This window comes from Lissotriton vulgaris, chromosome 3_2 (genome assembly GCF_964263255.1).
Source record: "Lissotriton vulgaris chromosome 3_2, aLisVul1.2, whole genome shotgun sequence".
NCBI classification, from domain to species: Eukaryota; Metazoa; Chordata; class Amphibia; order Caudata; family Salamandridae; genus Lissotriton; species Lissotriton vulgaris.
The window spans coordinates 151,836,931-151,859,761 of NC_141690.1; the positions used below are offsets into that span (position 1 = coordinate 151,836,931).

General features: G+C 41.9%; 1 protein-coding gene across 3 annotated transcripts in view; it reads right to left on the reverse strand.

Moving 5' to 3' along the window:
- Positions 1-1,760: 1,760 nt before the first annotated feature.
- The window catches only part of PPP2R2C (protein phosphatase 2 regulatory subunit Bgamma), a 516,687-nt gene continuing 495,616 nt past the window's right edge, over positions 1,761-22,831 (reverse strand). For 2 of the 3 annotated variants that reach the window (XM_086964113.1, XM_086964112.1), the window contains one exon: positions 1,761-6,153. In XM_086964113.1, coding sequence (XP_086820239.1) covers positions 5,862-6,153 — 292 coding nt within the window. In that variant the 3' untranslated portion in view covers positions 1,761-5,861. The remainder of the gene's footprint in view (positions 6,154-22,831) is intronic. The other variant, XR_015309779.1, reaches the window with a different exon arrangement.

A 22,831-nucleotide genomic window follows, 5' to 3' on the forward strand; every position in this document is an offset into this window, starting at 1 on the left:
TTAATGCAAGGACATATACCAAGGGTGCACTTTTGAGACTTTCTTTAATATTTGGGCCCCCAATTTGGTCTGGCGTTACCCATGAACTTGTTGTTTATTAAAATTCTCTCTCTGTATCGGCTGGCTTTACGGTGAGCGACAGCATTCTGCTCTTTCACTAGGAGCATATCGGCACACAAAGTAGTTTTGTTCAGTGCCAGTAACTAATGTGGCAGTGTGTGCTTTTTTTGAGACCAAAAACAATTTTTGCTTTTGCCAATGTTTGTTATATTGGTGAGGGTCCAGCAGCTCTCACATCAATACGGTTTTACAAAAAACATGCCAAAACAAGTCACGCATTGCCAAAACTAAAAAGCTGACTACCATTTCAGACCTACTGGCTTTGCCAATGCTTTTTTATTTTTGTTTCCCAAAATCTTATTGAAACTGGTTACACTGATTTTCTAATGTGAATATTTTGGGGAAATACTCGCATGCATCAACACATTTTACAAAATGATGCTGTAAAGAAATGGTAACTGAAATTTTACAGTAGTTTAGCAAAAACATTTTTTTCCTACTTTCATTTTTTAGAAACATTTTATATTGAAAGCAAAGAATCATTAACGCCTTAACCGCGGCGGTTTTTCCGCCACGGTGCAGGTGTTCTAAAGGGTGGGCGGGGCCGCGTCGGCCTCACCCAATTCCTCATACCAGTCCAGGTCTTGCAGCTGCAGGATTTCGTCAGCCTTTGAACGTGCGCAGCACCAAGTAAGTAGCGTGCGCGACATCCGACGGCAGCAGGGAAGGGGTTAATCTTGCTTTCAAGCTACTGCAAAAATTTGCATCTAATCAGAGAGCATTCTGGGAGCATTATGCATAGCCTTATATTGCTAAACTTTGAAACCGTGTGTCCACATTTTTATACTGGAACCACTGTCAGTAGTGCAGTCAGAACTTACATTTACTGAGAGCGCTCAGCCTAATAATAAAGGCTCTCAATTAATGAACCATAAATACAAGTTTGAACAGCAATAACATATGCACACAAATATAAACTTAACTGCAGGCAGTGCCCTTCCCTGAGCCTTAATGTGGTATTGCAAACTGGCAGCCAAAGGGTTTGTGCAGCAGGGGGTTGTCCCAAGCGCAAAATTCACATTAAAACTTGTTGCCCTTGACCCCAAACAATATGTCCTGGGAGTCGGGCTATAGGAATTCCACATCCCTGCAGTGGGTAAGTTATTTATTGTGTGCCATAAATAACTATCGCGAGTTTGTTGGGAATAACATGCTGATTTTGATGTTTAACACACCAAAATCTATATGATTCAGTAAATACTGTTCAATTCCCCTGTTAAATTTCGGCAGGTTTAACCTGCCGAAATTTACCGACAGCTGAGGTATTTAACGCATCAATAATTTTAAGGTAAATACACTCAAACTCCAAATTCTGACCCGTGTGTAAACAAAGGTTTAGCCAAAGGCCAGAATTTACAGACCCACTCGTAATCACGGCCAGTATGTTTTAATTTTGTGCGAGTTGAAGAGAAGCATTGGAGTCTATACTGACCTTTAGAAATGAGATATGTAGAGGTGCCTCTGGTACAATTTTGGGTTCTACTATCATCTGGCCTTTTCCGTCACCTGCCTACAGCATCCTCTTGACGCATCCAAATAATTCATATTTGTTCATAAAGCAGCTCTGGTATCAGAACTTGCAGATTTCACTGCATTCGAGGGTAATAGATATGCTCTTAAGTGAAAATTAGCTCTCCATATCTGTTTATGCAGGAGGTAAAGCACCATCCCCACATTACATTTTATTTTGAGAGTAATGTACATAGTTGTTTTATTTTTACGAATTCATACATAAAAAACAGTTCTAATCTCTATAGTATTTGCAATTTTTTTATTCATTTTATTGAAAAAGTTACTATTAACATATTTATATTTTATGCAACAACGGTCAGCTAAATCATTTGTGACACAAAAGAAAGAAGCAAGGAAGAGCAGTAGCTTTCAATTCTGATCTGCAACTTTACAACAAATCACTACACCACTTGAAGCTGAAAAGAATAAAAAATATGTCAAACTAAATATGAAATCAGTTTGTTGTTTTCTATACATTCATAAAGAAAATATTTTTCAAGTCTTAAAAACAATGATTTGTATGTAGGATTGTAGAAATGACTTCCAAGATGTTTCTGGATATCTCTATGAGCTTGGGTTGGACTGGCCAGAGATTGTTCCTCGACTCTTTGGGCCTAAAAACATGAATTTGCATTCCTAAATCCAAAATCCTAATTCACAGAATTAGGATCTGTAGATTTTTCTGCAGAAATTCCACTTGAAACTTGTAAACATCTGTATGTGGGAAGGATGTGTCCACATTTGTAAACTTAAAGGTAGATGTGGGCCAAAGCGTGTTTTTGGGTGTCTAGGAGGATGGCCAGGTGAAATCTGAAGTGTGGGGACATTCACAAAAATTAAACATAGCTGCAACCACTCCGCAATCACACGTGAAGTTATTACTGTAAATAGTAGGATTACGTTTGATTCTAGGATGGGAAAGAGTACGTGACTGGTCTATATTTTACAACATTTATAATGCTCACGAGGCAGTATTGGAAGACAGCAAGTAAGGTTTGTCATTGGAATTTTTGTGAATCTTCTGAAAGTTGGAAAACTGCATATCTAAGGAGGAAGCTTATCATTGGTAGATTTCATACTTTCTTGCAGAATTAGCATGAAGAGTTTTTATTGAGGTACATTTGAGAAATGGCTTCCATATCTGGATTGTTTTCATTACGATTTTGATCCTTGATTCAGCGCCACATTGCTACCTCCGGTTCTACTTGTCAGGGACTTTCCTGTCCTCATTCTGGAATTTTAAAATCTTTTTAGTATGGGGGAAGGCCCAGTCTGCCTTTGTTTTGAGTTCAAATGTGGATGTGTACAGCAGAGTAAGGTTATCTATTGCTAATAAAGCCCTAAGGTGGAGGAGTGAATGTCAAGTCCGAGTCTTTAAACTCAACAACGGGGTGTTAATACCTGTGGTAGGGACGTAGCAATGAAATGAGGTTGCTGGTGTGCGACATAAAACACTTGCAGCAAGATACAATTGTTAAAGTTATCTATGATATGACGGAGGAACCAAATCAAAGTGAAAAGCAAGGAAAGGAATCCGCTGTACTGTCAGAATACAGGTTGAGTATTCTGAAATCATATTCACAACTGTTGAGAACAGAACCTCCCAAATTGCAGTACACGACTTACAGCATTTTTGTGACTCTATACTTTTGACTGGCCTAAAAAAATACTCCAATGTGCAAGAACTGTTCCTGCACAACATACCATACCAAGACATACCATACTTTTCACTTCCTGCTGTATTCAGTGACTTAAAGACGGGGTCCTTTTTGGGATAAAAGCACGTATGATGCCTTACCGTGCATGAGATCAGAGTTTGAATTGCAGCCGCTGATGGCCATTGAAGCCGGATGTAGCAGTACCATGTGGACTGGGACAATTGAGCTGGTGTGGCTTGTATGGAAACATAACACGAGCAAGAGCCGGCGTTCCCTACAGTTCTCCTGATTCTGGCAATGACCAGTAAACTTTCTGTGCTGTATAAGTGAGTGAAGTTAGGCCTGTTATGGAACTAAAGGACTAGACTAAGAAGCAGAAATTGTGGAAGGAGTTCCATTTGGGAACTGGACCGCTGAGTGAATACGGAGTGAACATGCATTTAATGTACACAGTTGGATCTACGGTTTCAGAGTGCGAAAATGGATTTCAACTCAGAAGTCATTTACCTGAGCTCATGGTTACTGAATAGTGACTATAATCCCTCACTCGTTTTCCTGTGGAATTAAAGTAAAGCCTTGTGAAGTAAAGAAGTGAGCATAAGCAATGTGGTCAGGAGTTTGTTTTTAAAAAGATCAATACATGTATTTAAATCTCTAACTATGATGCTTCTACAGTGCCGCTGACTACAGGTGTTGTTGCAGAAGTTGAAGGCCATTCCGTTCATTTGAATTTAACTTTAATGCCAAGTACATTGGTGGATAGAAGGAGCTATACAAGTTATTGAAAAGAGATGAAAATAATAATAAAAAACAATCTCTTAGAAGCAGAAGCTTTTCCTCGAGAGAAATTTTGTATGTACAATTTACCACATTCTTACACCTTTTTACATAAACAAAACATAGTTAAATTGCATTAGCTTAAGTATGTACATATAATACTGTCCATGTCTTCTAGAGTATACAGGGTAATGAAACATTCCTCATTCTTTTGGAAAAGTAGCCCATACATGTCATACAGTGGGAGGTATGGCTGCAAGTGGATGCACATGCGCGTTTGTGCTTTTTACACAAAGGTATACAGCATTTGGTTAGAAAAAGTTAAAACATACATATTTCATATGTGAGCTCAAGGCATTATATTCATATAAAACATTTGTATAACCTGTCACCCCAGTAAGCAGCAAGGTGTTTTAACCTATTGAAGTAAAAAAGCATGCATATGTGTTTGCTTGTGTCCCAGTTTTAAAAAAAAGTGTACCTGGACTGGTTCAGCCTGTAGGACGACCTTATTTGGAGGAGCTTGTGGGGAGAGGACTGATCCCAAAGATGATGGGTTCCAATCCTGTTTCAGACTGATGTGTTTTTGGACATAGGTTCATATTCTATTCTCACTGATTTCCCTGCAGGTTTATTTTAAAGCATGCAGAAAAGCTTATCTGCCTCATCACCCTTCCTAGGTTATAAACCCACCCAGAACAATATTCTTTAAATCTGCACATTTGCATACAGTAGGGTGAGAAGGTCCTCCTATAGATCCAAATATCATAGACTCATTTTCTTCATGTCTAACACGTTCTAGCATTTTGCAATTTCACAAATAAAATAAAGAAATTAGAGGATTTCTAAAATATTGCAGTTGATAGCCGATTTAATATATTGAAAACAACAGGTCTGTCATTCTATAGCCAGACCTTAAAAAATGAAACATAACAACGACAAAAAGAGTCCAACTTTATGTGATAATTGCTGAAATACTGAGGATAAACTGCTGCACTTTTAAAAGAAATTGTTATATGGTCAGCTTTAGAATTATTTCTTTGATATTATTTTAACCCACGGGATGCTTGAGAAGAATTTTAGGCAGCCAGGTGACTCCTAAAATAAGAATTACGTGTAGTTCAGACTTGCATGTTTCAAATGTTACTGGCGCCTGTGACATTATATGTGCGTTGTTTCATTAGCTGGCATGTATTGCCGATTTTTAAGTAAATAAAACAAGCATGTATGATGTCTTAAAAAAAACAAAAAGGCTCCCATCACCTAGGATTGTATTCACTTTCAGGGAAATTAAATGTATCTCGGCAATACTGTGCCGTAAACAAGCATGTATGATGTCTTAAAAAAAACAAAAAGGCTCCCATCACCTAGGATTGTATTCACTTTCAGGGAAATTAAATGTATCTCGGCAATACTGTGCCGTATTACTTTGCATACAGGCTGCAGCCTCTGGGGGAGAAGTAGTTATTGCGCCGTTTTGAAATATGTAGAACATAAAAAAGAGCTTTACTTATATTTTAAAACCAATTGGCTAATGAAGATACTAAATAAATGATAATCACTGCATTTTAATATTTCTAGGATAGCCAGCACAGAATCTGAATCATTCCATGCAAGGCCAACCACAGCACTTTTTCAGCAGTGTTCCACAGCAGCTCAGAACTGCCAATCCCAGTGCAGACTGTGGGGAAATACCATACAAGTTCCACCTCACAATGACCACACTCTTTCTACAAATCACCTGATACCCCTTTCAGAAGGTTAGCTTACAATTACAGAGAAATATTGATAAACCTAGTGCATTTCCGAATTTACTTTATCTTGAAATATGTACAGATTGTTTGTCGCTGCTATGGCAATTATGTTCTCAGTGGGGTGCCACGCGGTGTGTAAGATCTTCTTGGTGAAGTCCAAACTGTCCACACTTATGTCGTCCTTCCTTCTCTTGCCTCCGATGCACACCCGACGGGGCTTGAGGATTGCTCGTGGTTTGCTGCTTTCTCGCGAGGCTTCTAACGTGACGTCACGCTTGGTGTTTCTGTCAAACATCCGAAAGAAGTTGTTGTACGCTCCCGTCATGATGACACTGCAGAAATAAACCAGAGAGGAGAGTCATCCAAAAGAATATTTTAGTCTTGAGATAGCTGAATGAATATGTCCAACACCAAATTTAAGAGCACAACAACACTAGACAGATTTGGACTAGTGTTAGTTTTCACTAATATCTCTCTCTCATAGAAATTCAATGTGTGTAGCACTTTTTCTAATGATTATTGGGAGTGCACACATACATGCATTTATAAGTTTGTTCTCTGTAACGCTAAACATTAAAAAAATGACATGCCTTGTAATGTCACCCTTTTAGCATAAAGCATGTATCATAAGTTTATTTTTCACAACTGCTGCACGACGATCTACAATCTCCTCCCTTTACAACCCCAGAATTCTTCACATACCTCAGCTTGTGTGGCAACAAAGAGAAAAGATTTACAATATCTCTCCCTAACAACCCCAGATAATTTGCATAGAGGCAAGCAGAAACGTCAAGATGTAAACTGTCCAAGGTTTTTAGGTCTCGCCTGGCGAAAGCAGCACATGCGTTGCTCTCGCTATTGCGAGTATCTTTTAGAATCAATTCTGCCGAGGGCCAGGGGCGGCTGGTCCTTAGGGGGCGCTGGAGCGGCGCCCCACTAGCATCTACCGACAAAGAAACAGCTCTCTGCAGCTTGGGCTGCAGGACTGTAAGTAGATGTATTGACACATCTCGCAGACTGTCTGTTTACTTTTCAAGGCCTGCATTCCTCACAGAGTAAAATGCGCATGTAATCGCACACAGCACGAGCAAGCAGGAGTTCAGGTGGACTGCACATGTTAGGGGCGCTTTTCATTTCAGCTCCTGCCTTCCATTGACTAAGCATTACACATGCTGCGCATGCTTAGTGCCACCCAGCATGTCTGAACATAGCATTCTGCTCGGGCGGTGACGTCTTTTTGCTGCAGTCGCCCCATGCCCTGTCAAATGCCAGGATACAGCAGAGTAAATGAAGAAGGGTCGGCCCCAAATGTATCCTTTCTTTTGATTTGACATGCAGCAATCAGCCCCTGATCTTGAGACGCATGGCTTCAGAAGGCCCGTTGAAGCAGAGGAGAAGTTCCGTGAACAAGCTGGCCTGTAGGAAAAGTGGCGTTTGGGTTAGTTTAATTTCAGTTCATTTAAATGTTTCCCTCATTAATTACAAGGCGCATGAAAAAAAAGAATAATGTTAAAAGTTTCTTTTCTTTTGAAAGTAAGGTGTATATTTGGCATCGCTTCTGCAGAGACCCCACTTGGCCTTTTAGAGAGCTAAGCCTATTTTACTTTCTTTCTCTAACTTTGATTCACGAAGGTATAGTTTTTTCTATTAACCAGTGCAGCGCCAGGAGGGATTTCTTCCGATTTTTATATCCTCATACATCTGAAGGACCGAGTTAGTCCTGCTATAAATCAATCTAGTGAATGATGTAGGACAAAACGGTAGCGTGATGCATTTAGTGCAACCAAATGCAGCAGGTGAGTCCTAATATACCTAGGAAAGGAACCACTGGCATGGCACATCACAAAAATATTTGAATATGTGTAAGTGTCCTTTCAAAACCTTTAGCTTATAAGATAATTCATGTGGAGATTGGGCTCCAAAATGAACAATATGTCACTATTTTCTACAAACTGTTTGCCATGGAGAACCTTTTCCGTGGGCTCTGTTTTCCAGCTATGTGTACTTGCTTGCCAAATTTGAAGAAGGTATTTACCTAGGCCCTACCACTTTTAAAGTTGAGCAGCCGCCACTGCCGAGGGCTTTCATGCACGCGTCTGCATGGACAAACATGGCTGCTCTCGCCATTTGTCCATAGCAAACAGCATGCGCGTGTCCATAGGGACTGTGGACAGTCCGACGCCATTTTGCATTTTGGTGTCATAGCAACGGAAATGCTTTTAATTAGCGTGTCATAGCAACGGAAATGCTTTTAATTAGCGGGGCCTTCGCGCGATCGTTTTTTCGCTTTAACTTTCACGGCTGCTTGTAGGTAATTAACGTGGACTTCACGCGATCGTTTTCTCGATCGCTTTCACTTTTACGGCTGCTTGTAGTTGAATACATTGTCTGCAGGATGTTCGTTGTATAGTTTTAGTCTCGAGTTCTCTGTATGGAAACTGAAGTATACACCAGCTTAAATGGACACAGATGAAAACTCGACAGTCATGGCATCGGTTTACATGCAGTGTGCTGTTGTCAACTGCATTGACATTGGTGCAGATGAAGCAATTTAAAACTTATTTTGTCAGCGTTTTAGAAGCTGCAATCCTTCTGAAATCACTGTTTGAGGGTTGCTCGAATTCGGTTGTTTTTTGCCGGGTGATCAAATGCTAAATCTCGCCTTTTGAAGGGTTCATCTTAATAGTTAACTAACTACGCACTTTCAGATGAATGAGTTCACCTGTGACACAGACCACCGTCTGGACTGCGTGGTGCTTCTCCTGAACTGCTTGCATTGTCCGTGCCCCTCCACACCCCTCCCCGGGTCAGGCAGGTTCTACTTCTTGTCCTCAGAGGGGCCCCCTGCCCCCTCCTCCCCCAGAGACGGGGAGTCTGGCCAGTATCTGAGGTGGGCTCCGGAGACAAAGACCTCCTGCTCAGCTCCCCGGCTTTTCCTTTCATCCTGCCAGAGACTTCACACCTCAGTCTGGGGCATTGTCCGAGCCAAAGCAAGAACTGACGGGCCGAGACAAAGCGCCTCCCATAAAATGCTAAAGGCAGCTCTTCCTGCGTCTCTTTCTTCCTATCTGTCGCCCTCCTTTTCTTTTTTAGGTCTCGTGTGGCGTAGGCTGCGCACATGCGCAGTCTCGCTCGCAAGATTTAATGACTGAGTAGCGAGGGTTAACCCCGCCCCTCTTCTCCATTGGCTGGCCTCCTAAACGGCGGCCAGCCATTGGAGAAGAGGTTTCAGTTACGTCATTCTCTCGCTCTAAGCCCCTTCTTTTTCGGATTGGGGGGGCGTGTTTTTTAGGTTTGTTCTATCCTCTTCTCCATTGGCTGGAATGGTAAACAACAAGTCAAAAACACGCCCGTTGTTTACATTCCAGCCAATGGAGAAGAGGGGAAAAAGAAAAACACGCCCCCCAGTCTGAAAAGGACCGGGCTTCAAGAGAAAGTAATACGTCCTCGCAGATGTGGCCGCTGGTTTTATCCCATGTTACACTTTAAGACGCGTGTGCTTTCTAGGACTTGCAATCTCTCTTCAGATGAACTAAGTAGAGCGCTGTCACCGGTGGACGATGGCTTGTAAAAGCACATTTCTGAACTTGATGCACAGTATCTGACTGACTTGGGCTGAATGCAGCGCGAGGCTTCTAGAGGCACAACTGTGACAGACGCACTGCAGATCTGAGGAGTTGGCGTGTTCTGAAGAGGGTGTTTGAACGATGGATACTTGGAAGCACCCGCCTGATGGTATTTTACTGACATTCTCCCACCCTCCAACTCCACCCTATGCGAGTAGTCTGGCTCAATATCGTTACGCGACAAGAATCTGCAAGTATTACTGCAGAGATGCTTAGTGTAGAATTTGTATCTAATCCACAATATCTTCGTTGGTGCCATACTAACGGTGCTTTACTAAAATTTCAAAGTGGTTGTCCTGTTAAGGTGTAGTGCCTCTAAACTAATCTTTCAGTTGTCATAAAATGGCTATGATAACCCCCACAAATTGTCTCATTCTACAACAGGACCATTCCAAGGCGTCTCTATGCGTCCATCGATTCGCATATCCAATACGCGAATCGATGGACGCATAGAGACGCCTTGGAATGGTCCTGTCGTAGAATGAGACAATTTGTGGAGCTTAACATAGCCATTTTATGACTGAAGGATTAGTTTAGAGGCACTACACCTTAACAGGACAACCACTTTGAAATTTTAGTAAAGCACCGTTAGTATGGCACCAACGAAGATATTGTGAATTAGATACTAATTCTACACTGAGCATCTCTGTAGTTATACTTGCAGATTCTTGTCGCGTAACGATATTGAGCCGGACTACTCGCATAGGCGGACCGTTTTATTCGATCACCTACAATAAGAACCTAGGCACTTGTTGTTGCTTGACGAATCTCTATCGCGACATCACCGACCTTAGAAGAATCTTGGAACCATACTACCTCTTATTCTTGTGTGCACTCTTACTTGGAATAAGCCTTGAGGAAGTGACTTGGTGTCACGAAACACGTGTCAGCTGTTGTGTATTCGGATCAAGACAATGAGGACAGAGTCACCAACCAAAGACCTTTCGTTTGAATGTTATAAAAGCATATAGTTTGTCCCAATGCTGATCCTTATTATGAACTTAGATGCTCTAAATGATTGTTTATAACAACTATTCACTGTTTTTTTAACTTTAATTTGTCTGTGGCCAGTGACATTATTAGCATAAATGGTACAATCCAATATGACTAACCCAAAATAGGATTTATTACTTTTGAGTGCCGGGTTATGAGAATAATTGCATTATTCTTCACAGTGAATGCTTTGCAGGACCTGTGTTATTTAGCATCCAGGTAGTAGGGTGCTGTATACCACTAGTGGCACCACCTTGAATTTGTTGCTGTGTGAATTATCACTTATGTTTTGCGTTAACATTGTCACCTTTGACCCTATCTAACTGTAATTTGCTTTGATGTGCACTCCCATTTACATTACTACCCTATAGTCTTTGTCATATATAAACATATATGTACATCTGCAGATCTATATAAATATAAATGCATGCATACATATATGCGTACATATGCTTGTTTATTGTATGTGTTTTTGAAACGTAAATATAACGCGTTATTTGCAATGTCAATAGCTCAAACTCGCGTAAATACGCAACCTATTGCATTGCAAATCCACTAGGTCTCGCATTTGGAAGAGATTAAGCTATTGCCATTGTAAATGACAATGCCATTTATTTTTCTGTTTTCAAAACCAACACATAAATACAAATTTTGTCATTTACAATACCAATAGCTCTAACTTTTGCAAAGGCGAGACCGTTGCATTGTAAATGCTTGTTCTATATTTCCCTTAGTTTGCTTTTCATTCTTTGTCATGTCATTTCTTTTACACGTATTGTATCTGTATATGTTGCTATGCTCTTTCTTTCCAATATTCTTTATGTATTTCTCTTTCTTTGTTGCTACTTTTCTTTCTTTTACGCCATATTTTCCTCCATTGTTTCCCTTCGTCTCTTGGTTGTATCATTACTTTCTCGCAGTCCCCACTCCCACCCTTCCTCTTTTCCTCTTTCTTACTTCTTCCCGCTTTATTCGCCTCTTTCGTTATTCTTTCTCCTTCTCAACATATTCACTACCTCTTCATTTCATCTTCTTTTTCCCTGACCGCGCTCTGTTTCGTTGTGTTCTTAAAAAAAAACATACCACACTCATACACACTTCCTTGCATCTCTTTTATGTCTCAGACTCGAAGGTGAAAGCATCATTCATCCTGTCTCCTTAATCTGGGCATTTTTACTGTTTGGGTTCTGCGAATGCTCTCTTTATATGCCAGACTATGAGAATAGCTTGTGGGGGCATGGCACCCCTTATCCACATCTTCCCTCCTTCCTCCGTCCCTCACTCCCCCTATCTCTGGCTGCGCCCCAGGACGTGTCTATCCCATGGGCCATAGAATCAGGCTGGGAGCCTCTCGCCATGACTAATCGCACCGCCAGGCGGACACCACGCCCCTTTCTGTAGCAATAAACGCCAGCATCTTATGGGGCTCTCCCCCTACTCGAACCCAAACTCAGCATCATCCACTTCTCTATAATATAACCATGTTTCAAACCGGTCAATGTTGTGGAAAGTTCTATTGCAGATTGTTACAGATTTGGCTGGAGACAGACTACTTTTTACCAAAGATTTCATACATGTAAAATGGTGGCACGCACCCTCTCCATTTTGATGCCCAACGCCAAACACATAAAGTGCCCGCACTCACTCACCAAAATTAAGAAAGAACTTTAACAAGCATTGAAAATGCAATAGGTCTCTCCTTTGATTAAGTTAAAGCCATTTGCTCATTGTATAGCAAAGAAAATGGCTCTAACTCAGTGAAAGGCATGACCTATTGCATTTTCATGCTTGTTTGTTTGGCAGGTGGGCAGCATGTTTCTCTGCTGCAGGACCTTCTGCAGCCTCTAGTCTCAGGAGAGACCTTCAACAGAGGAAGCAGGCTTTTTGGCACAAGATTGAAAAAGTTAGCTTTGCAGGGGCATATTTACAAGCCCCTATTGACACCACTGTGTCACTTTTCACGACGTTGTGGTGGTGACAGGCAATGTTCCCTCTTATTTTTTTCCTCTGTGCGCTGCAACTAAGGCTATGTGCGCTGGGAACCAGACCGCGTATGTGGTGCAGCGCCAAGTTTCACTCCAAACCTTTGCTTAAAAAAGTGAAAAGAGAGTGCATTTCCACACATGTAACGCCACATGAAGTGTCTTAAGGCAGGTTTTCAACTTAGATACATACGCAATGACATGAATTGGTTACACAGGCAAGTACACTTTGGGATTAGAAAAGCACAGGACTCCAATGGTGGTATCATAATAAGATTTTACGGAAGATCCTCAGCTCAAGGACGGTTCATAGGGTGGAGAATGTTGTGAGCCTATACGAGTTTACATATATACACAATTACATAACATATTTACAATTAGACATGCAAGCTACGGAGTAATGTCTGGATATTCCGTCAGAGATAGTTTGTCCCGATGCATCATCCAGAGAGGTCTGCTAGATGCCACAACCCTCCTGCATTGTGAGACCAGACTCTGAGGAGACATGCTTCTGTATTCTCTGAACTCAGCGGCTGCCCCGGTCAGAGAAGATTGCTTTAGTCAGTCAGGCTTGCTCATATTAATTCTTAAGGCTGGAATTAAACTTTGTTGCATGGTGACTAGCATGGACCATTTCTGAAATTCACCCTAATTGTCAAATGGGGAATAACCAGCCCTGTTCGATGGGAAAGGGGCTCTGGGAAAGTTCCCAGGACAACATTAGTCTGTAGATTTTAAGAGACTATATAATATTTAATGTGCTGTTGATGTACTGTGTGTGCTTTTATGAAATGCTACGTTTATCACCAAAGTTATTATTTGACTGGAAAAAAAGGGGGTGGAAGGGTGAACAGAGAGTCAACACACAGGGCAAAGGAGAGAACTCAAGAAAACACATGTGCTCACTCCTGTGTAGTGCTAAAAATAATAATAATTTCATTATCTAAATATGAGCAGTGGAAGGATACAAGTCATCCAATCAAAAGGGTGCTAGAGAAACTATGGTCCAGGAGAAGAAATAACACAAGAACGACAAAAGCCATCCAGTAAGAAACTAGTTAACTAGATTGACTTAAGAGCCAACCAATTAAAAACAATTTCCTAACCCAAAGCCTACTGTTCAGTATTACCCACTAGAGGTCTTTTGACAAGTGTATTTTTTATTGGATTTAAATTGCTGTAAAACATTCTCTTTGCGCTTTCTTTTTCAGATATGTTGACAAAAAATCTTATGATAACCACACATTTAACTTTGTTATTTTCCCTTAAAACAAAATACCGGAGTAACTATTTATACTGTGTATTCAAAGTAGAATGCTTGTTAATTTGTATTATTGACTATTCCTTCTAATTATTCGTTTCGCACTCCTCTATTGTAGCCCATCATAAGCTATAGTGAGTGCTGTTTGAGGTGGAGCCCAGCATTTAAAGTATTTTGCCGCTGCATTTGCTTCACTCTCTGGATAATTCCCTACTATACTATAGGTGTCTGAGGGTTGTTCTATAGAATTATTATACGTTTTGTGGACAGTGCTTGGCTAATAAGGCATTATGTGCATACTCTAGATGCCATTGAACTATGATTGAAAAAGGGGTTGTTTCTTCAAAAATACCAGGATAAAGCACACATTTTGTAATTGCTTGAATGTGTTTCAGACTTGCTTTCAGTAAAGGCGTGTAGTGAATACTTATGTATTCTCTTGTCCCATTCAAATGTTTTGTTTGATATTTTCACTGCCGAATGCTCTTACAGGAGACTGAAGTTTAGAACCTGCTTCTTAAGCATATATCGTAGTAAAACGTAAACCACAGAAAAAGTGCCAGCATCTTTGTTCTCTACTCTTACAGCGCAAACAATTGCAAAATCTCATCATAGTAAAACAAATCCAATCCGTTGTAAGCCAAAAAACAAGTCCTAAACAACAAATGTATATTTGGTAATCCATTCATGCACCCATGCGTATACATGTTTAAGTTCTCTATTTTTTGGAAATGATGCAGTTAAGTACATAGCAAGTGTTTGTCAGACAGATAGCGTGGGTGTTTACCTTCACATTATACATGTATACATTAAATCATGTGTGCATTCACAGATGCACACTTATCCATCTAACCACACAGTCATGCATTCCTCTTCCTGTATGTCTGAGACTGCATGTGTGCCTTTGTACTGTTTTCTGTAGGTGCATGTGTTGTCTGTTTGTTCTGATGCACATATGTCTTGGTATGCCTAGATGTCAATTTGTCTGCTTGCATCTTTATCTCTTTGTGCTTGGGGATCTGTGTTTGTGCGTGCATAGTCTGCCAGGCCCCTCTGTGACGACTTCACTCTATTTGTAAGCCAAACCTATTCACTCTGCCAAAGGGCATTAAAATATGTCATCAGTCAACAGTGCCAAAAGCTTACGTTACGCGGGGGTCAGAGCTACTCATCATTTGGCACAGTTTTATTTTTAAAACAGAAAGCAGCTATGAGTTTTAATTCTTCACTTCAAGTTTGATTTTTCACACTCGCCGATATGTGGTGCACTATGCTTGTCTCTGCTCCTGGTTTACATCTTGATGGCAAATGAACTACAATAAAAAAAACGGTTTCTATTGATTTGAAACAATTTTGCTAATAGCTTAAAAGCTTATTTATTAAACGTGATAGTATTTTTTTTCTAAAGGATTAAAGTTCCTTACATTTGGCGAAATATATTGTGCACTGTAAAATTGATTGTTAGCAGTAGTGAAAATCGCAACAAGAATTGATTGATTCTTTTTTTTTCTTTTCCCCTTCTTGGATGGAGCCTCAAACAATACAAGGATAGTCTAGTGATGCCCTAATGGTAAATGCATGGTGTGTCAATAAGAAGTAATAACACTGCAACAAGGAGGAAACGAAGTTGGCAACATTCTTCTGTTTTTTTTTCTTTTTAATAACGCATTCATAAGCAGTAGGTTTTTTCTGCATTTTCAGAAGGCAAGTTATTTTGGTATTTAACGGTTCTGGTCGTTCCGCTTCCTTTCATTCAACTGAGGGACATGGCTGGATTCTGGAACTTTGCACAGTAAGAGTTAAGTTTGCAGCATGTGCTGAGGTACATTTCTTTCTGTGCACGATCCTGCTATCTAGTTTTCGGTTTTGATGTTGCAAGTTCTTTTTATTTGAAAGGGCAGTTTCGGTTTCAAGGCGCTCCTTATGACATCGAGGCTGTGGAAAAATAAGTCAAAATGCGAGTTGTTTGTGCGAACCCCAGCTGCTTCACTCTATAGACCCTCATACGACTTCCGGCCACTTTAGAGTGGAATAGGATCAAGAAGCCTTGGACCCGGTCATATGAGAATGACTTGTATGTGAACGGTATGGAGAGCGTCATTTTTATTTTTGCACAACTGCAATAGTAAATTTCTCTTGTTGAACCGACTTTGTCCGTGACCTCTGCCACCCAAGTGACCATCACGAGTCTGCCAGCTCATCTTGTGAAGCTTTTTGATGCAAGAAGACCAAAAGGTACCATAGGTGCGTTTTAGGAATAAGTGCTAAGGCTTTCCTGAGCCTCCATCCAGGTAAGACATCAATGAAGTAGAAGTAACTTTCACAGACTGCAGATGATGACCGGAGTGCTTTTGGTAGTCCAGGAACCAATGGGAAGAGGAGTCCAAAATACAGGTCTCCTCCAAGGCCTTCCACAAAACTAACGCCTACCACAAATATCACACCTAGGGTTTTTCATACTTCACACACATGGAGAATCCTTCATTCGCATTTGATCGTGAACAGACTACTCCAGGACAAGGAATGGCACTGAGAGAGCCATGCCGTAATCCCTGGACTGTATCAAAAAGGTCTTGATTGTCTGTACCATCCTCTGTTCCCAAAGTATCTAAACGCCAAAAACTCCTCCTGCTGCAATCGAGCCGAAGTGTAAATGTCAAGGTACTTGGCCTCTGCACAGGAAGTCCTCTTAATCCCTGTAGGCAGTAGGAAGTGTGAAGATGCATGGGCTAAAAAACGACAAAGATCATTTACATACAAATGGTCTTCTAAAGACCCGTGAAGCACTCGGTGCGGCTGTTGTGTGCCCCGGAGCGGTCTCAGTCGGGCTGACACACGACGGGGGTGTGGGGGCTTGAAGCAGAAGCCCTTTATGCACAAAGGGCTGTGCGCGCCTGAAAAAAACCATGTCTCTGCCTCATGTTAGATTTGGCGCCGCTCGCGTTTAAAAACCGGCGGCGCATACGTTCTTGTGGGGATGTCTGCGCGCTGAATCCAGGACACTGCGCGCTCCGGGTGACCCTCATGAGCGTGTGCCCACGCGCGCACGTTAGTGGGAACAGTGGTGACAGGGCCTCTGCCTTATTTCTTATTTACAAGGCAGCGTTAAGCCACTTAACACAGCTTAACGCTGCCTTGTAAATAGGGCCCCCTTTCATGCTATACTTAGTGTGAAAGGGGAGGGCAATGGGTGTTGCTCTGGGTGTTCCACTGCAACACCCAATGATTTTGACGCTGCCCCATATTTACAAAGGTGGCGTAAATATTAGACTGCGACAAAATTAAGACCAGGAAAAACATGGAGGAGAAATGTTTAATTTCTCTTCGTTTTTGCTGCTTCTATATGTGCGTTGTTCAGCACACATGGAAACAGCAAAACATCAATGTTTCTTTATGTGCAGGAAGGTGTCCCTTCCTTTACATAAAGCATTAAGCAGCACACATAGAAGTTACAAAACGCCAGTTACGAAAGTTTCAAAACGCAGAAACCCTTGCACTATGGTGCAAGGGTGCCTGCATTGACCCTAGGCAGTTAAATTTAGCAAAATTTAGCACCAGCGCAGGGGGAAACCTAGGGCTGCACCATATTGTTGTATATATGGTGCCGTCCCACGTTTCAGAAGTGGCGGAGTGGGGTGTTAAGCCAGGAAGGCTAACAAGGTGCTCTGTCACTTCTATTGTAATATGCCCCATAGATTGAAGTCAAAAGTTAGAGATATGTCATTTCAGTGCTCGGGCAGACAGGACTTTTTCTGGACAATACGTACAGAAGTATTCTTATCTTTATTGGTGCCAGGCTGTTCTCCCCTTTGAGTGGCTGCACAGGTAATGGACAAAGTGAACTTAAAATACCATTGGTGCCCCAACCCTTATGTATTTCCTTTCCTGTGACCATGATTTGCAACATTAAAACTGAACCATAATACATGCACCTAAATTCTATTATGGTGAGCCCATTGCTCAGCTGTAAGGAACTTGGCATCGTCCACAATTAACTTATCCAAAACTCTTCAAAAGAACCTCTTCCCCCCGAATACCCATCAGCTTTTGTTTTCCTGAAATGCTTGGTCTTCAGGAAACTCAGGAAGAAGCCAGTACTGGAGAGGTGATCTATAGAAAACCAAACGTCCACTTTGGTACAACCTTTCATGGTTATTATTTGGCCACTCCTTTAAAGGAGGCTCAGCCTCACAGATCGTGCGATCCCAGACAGAACTGTATAGTCCCTTCGTCGACTCGCACAAATCAGAGGTACAGGTGTGGGTTTGGGAGGGGGAGAGGATGAGGGGGAAACTAGTATAAAAATATATGATGAAAACGTACATTTTTGCCGCTTCCTCGCCACATCTCTTCTCCGTAGTATCCCCTTGCTTGGCCACAGGAAGCACACCCATGCTCCCAGTCAGCCAATCACAACGCTGCCTTAGCAGAGTTGTGATTGGTCTGAGCGCTGAGTTTCGACACTAAACGCTGACTGGACGCCTGGGTATGTCCTCCATGTAGGCTGCGATGCAGCCTGCATGGGGAACATGCGCAGTATGCAAGCCTGTTTTGGGCAGCCCGAGAGGGCAGGCAAAGCAGTCATTGCTCCCTTAGGAGGGTGCTGCCTACCACTCCTCCGTTGCCCCCGCCCCCTCACACAAAGCTGCGCAAGTAGAAGAAAATAAAATGATTGTAACGTGAGTTATTATCATTTTATTTTCCCTTTGTTTCGCTGCAAAAAAGCAGTGGGGCGACGCGCCTCCGCCCTAGAGGAGGAGCCACCACTGTATACCCCTTTTGTTAAACAATCAGGTAAGCTTAGGCAAACTATAGGTCATATGTCAAAACTAGTAAAAGGGTCATAGGTAATACAAGTCTAACCTTACTGCCACCTTTTTCAGTCCAGGTTACCTATAAAAGGGTTTGAGTGCAAATTTCCCCCAAACGTTAATGAATTTGAGTTTTAATACATTTTCATAATAGGATCATAGCAAAACACTCCATTCTCCCCAACAACCCACATCTGCTAATAGCAACCGCACACAGTTCATTTGCCAGAGTGATAGTACCAGAAGTTTGGAATAAAAGTCGTTCTCCTTTCAAATAGATCGCAAGTGGCTGTTTCCTGACTAACAGGTCTGTGGTACTACAGAGGCTGTAAACACGAGATGACCAGAGCAAAACAAATCAGACAAAATCTTGTGCAGTATCGTGTAACACTGAAGGCGTCAACTGCTGGTCGGTTGCCCTGGAAAGGGATGGGATGAGTACATAGCCTGAAAAAGCTGAAGTTGTGGCGTTGTCTTAAAGCCCTTATTGTTCGGTTTCCCAGGTAACTGCAACCGACAAAGATGCATGATAGAGATGAGCTATAAATGGTGTTGTTTTAGAAACTAGGATTAATGTAATTTGGTTAAAGAAAATACGCAAACTGTTGCTGCTTTTAGAACGCAGCTTTTCAATTAAAATGAACCCTGGCCAATCCATGTCTGCTTTCGTACTGTGAAGGTGTAACAAAAATCAGAGACATTATATCCAATTGATTGGCAAGTAATTCTCAGATTTTCTTATTGATATAAAGAAGAGGACTGGCAGCAGGCTGACTGTTTTAGGATGATCTTCTCTATGTGCATCATTTCAGCAGAAAGAAAATAATGATTTCCAATGACCAATATATGTAAATATACGTACTTGTCTACTGGTGGGATGAGCTCAGGGAGGGGGGCTGGGCAGCCCTCCTCACCATTGAATTTTCCCTGGGCCCTGGTTGTTGGGACAAAAAGGGCAGAACATGACAAAAACTGAAAAACAGAGTAGAAAATGGAAAACCAGAGGGCAGAAAAACAAACAAGAAAGGCAAAATCGAGGTTAGAAAAAACAAGCACAAAAGGCAACACAGAGGGCAGAAAAATTAGCATAGGAGGCAAAACTGGGCAGAAACTGAAGCAGAAAAGGCAAAACAGGGGGCAGAAAAACGAACAGGAAAGCTAAAACGGAATAAAACAAGCAGAAATAGCAAAACAGAGGGGAAAAAAATAGCAGAAAAGGCAAAATAGAGGGCAGAAAAACGAGGAGGAAGGGCAAAACAGAGGGCAGAAAAACAAGCAGAAAAGTCAAAGCAGAGGCTGAAAAACGAGCCGAAAAAACAAGACGGAGCAGGAACCAAGCAAAGGAGGTGCAAACAGAGGGCAGCAGGTAGACAGGCAGCAGAGAGTAGCGGATTGCGGTCAGCAGGACAAATAACTGTCGCAGGGGAAGCTGGTATAATGACCTACTTAATTTTTACAGAAGTTAAACCTCAACAGGAAACACATACATATATAAACATAGCAGGTGCCCCAATTGAAGTTCCACTTCTGTAAAGGACATATGATTCTGGCCTCCTGGGCTTGACAAAATAAAGCAAGTGTGTTTTCTCCTCAATTTCACAATAAAAGATCCTCTGAAATGCTTCGTAGAGGTGAATGCATCATTGATCTATTGGAACGCAATGTGTAGTGACTGTGACAAGTGGGTTCTTTCTTCTCCTTACCTGGCAGAGTCCATGGTTCTCCCTTTAAATGAGTACGGGCCTTGTTTACAAGAAAGTGACTCTGCGCAGTGCTGCCAACCATTTGGCTGTGCTACACTGGGTCACTTTCAAAGCACAGGATGCGTCATATCTATAACAATATGAAGGATCCCTGTGCTCCCCCCTGAGCAGGCGCACAATTGGCTGCCATGGGCCGACGCAGCCACCCTTGGACCATGGTGCAAGTGTGCCAACGTTGCGGGGAGATTGTTTTTGTGCAGGAAGGGACACCTTACTGCACAAAAACAATCATAGGAGGTGTTTTCCTCTTTCCATGTGTGCTGCAGAAAAAGGAAAAACAAGGAGAAATGAAAAATGTTCTCCTTGTTACGCCTCCCAAGGGGATGCGTAGCATTCTGACACATTCCCAGGTGTACGATTTCTCGATTTTTCTTTGATTGCTGTCATAAGGGCTCTTAATGTCAATATTGTAAACTGTGCAGATGAGAACCAACTTATTCTATCATTAGAGGGAGACAAGTCTACATCCTTCGAAGACTTTCATGCCTGCCTGCAGGATATGGAGCTTTGGTTAAAAGAGAACTTGTTACAATTTAATGCTGATAAGACTGAGATTCTCTACTGTGCAGTAGGGAAGCTTCCCCCCCCCCCCCCCCCCCAACCATCAACTTTTGGCCCCTACCCACAGCCACTCCACCGGCACCCTCTGCAACAGTGCACAACTTGGGAGTTATGCTTGACAACAGACTGAGCCTAGAAATACAAGTTAATTAAACAGTGGGGAGCTGTTTTTTCATTATGAGATTACAAGATTCTCTCGATACTACCAGCTCAGGTCCGAGCGCTGATAGTGAGAAGTACTATCTTGAGCAGGCTAGATTACTGTAATGCCTTGTTGCTGGAGTCCCCGAAATATTTGATTGAGCGACTCCAGAGGGTTCAGACAATGGCAGCTAAACTAGCCTTGAGAAAGCCACAATGCTCATCTGCTTCCCAGACTCTGGCGGAGCTGCACTGGCTTCCTGTATTGCAAAGAGTACACTTTAAGGGCCAGATGTAGGAAGCCTAATTCCGATCGGTAACTGCCGAAATTACCGGATTTCGGCCTTTACCGACCGGAATTGGGCTTTTCAGATGTAGGTGGCCAAATTGTAGGATTCCGTAATTTACCGAATCGGTAATTTAAGGAATCGGTAAATTACTGAATTCTTAACATACTGATTCGGTAAATTACCGAATCCTTAATGTAGAGAGCACTCAAGTGAGTGCTTTTTACATTTAAGGATTCGGTATTTACCACCAACTATTAGTTGGTGGTAAATTCCGAATACCTTTTAAAAAGCAATTTTGTGCTTTTTATTCAGTGCCATGTGGCAGACATACATGCCCTTAGGGCAATGTATGTCTGCCACATGTGCACCCATGCACTATACAGGGGTGCAACAGGGTGTCAATGTGACACCCTGCCACCCTTGTAGGTCTACCTCCTATTACCGATTCGGTATTTACTAAATCAGTAATTCTCATTCATTCCTATGGGCCTTCAGGCCCATAGGAAGGAATGTGGAATACCGATTCGGTAAAATTTACCAACTCATTAGCTACATATCATTTACAGATTCTAAAATACCGAATCAGTAAAATTCTGTATTTTAGAATCGGTAAATGATATTTACCTACATCTGGCCCTAAGTCTCAGTGCATAGCGTTCTAGGCTCTGCATGGGGTTGGACCCAAACCAATGCAGAATACATTTTTTTGGGTATGCTCCTATCCGGAACATTTGCTCTTACTCCGCCAAGCTAGTAGAAGTACCAAGATTTAAAAGTACTAAATCAGGCAGTAGGGATTTTAGCATTGCAGCTGCACAACTCTGGAATACTCTTCTGCCTGAGATGAGACAGCTGGAAGAGCTTCTTCAGTTTAGAAAAAAGCAGAAGACCTGGCTCAACCCTAGAGCATGAGTTCTTGTGCTTGCTAAGATACCCCACAAACTATGAGCTCAGCTGGGCACACGTATGATAGCGCCAGGATACCCATAAGGTGATAGTGCGCTTTATAAGTGCTGATAACAATAACAAGAACTGCATAATTGTTCCACCTATTTCTCTGTAGTTTGTGTCTTCATTATGTCACCTCACTCACACTCCATATGAACTGACCAGTGGACTGAGTGGTCGGACTAGATGAGGTGATTCCAGGGGGTGTCATCCCTGGAAACGCTAAGAATATATTATTGTCTGATTTAATGGTTTGACGGCAGTTAGAATATTATTAGTCGGATTTGTATTGAGCGTAGCTGCCCCAGCAATGGTGACAACGACTGCTGTTCTGCATGCTGACTACAAACTGCTAAAAGAGATTTAGAGAGCCTACCTGGCAAATGTATTTGCCTGATGCGGACTCCTCAGGCTTCTTAGCCGTACTGACGCACAGGCTATACACATTCACTGGTCTCTATTTATTTATTTATTTATTTTATTTATAGAGTTTTGTATAGCGCGGACAAGACCCGTGGGTATCAGAGCGCTTCACATGTAAGATAAGTTACAGACATTATGGAGGCAATTGTAGCAACAGATATACATGAGTATAAGGTCTAAGGCGATAAGCTGTAAGGGGGATTATAAGTAA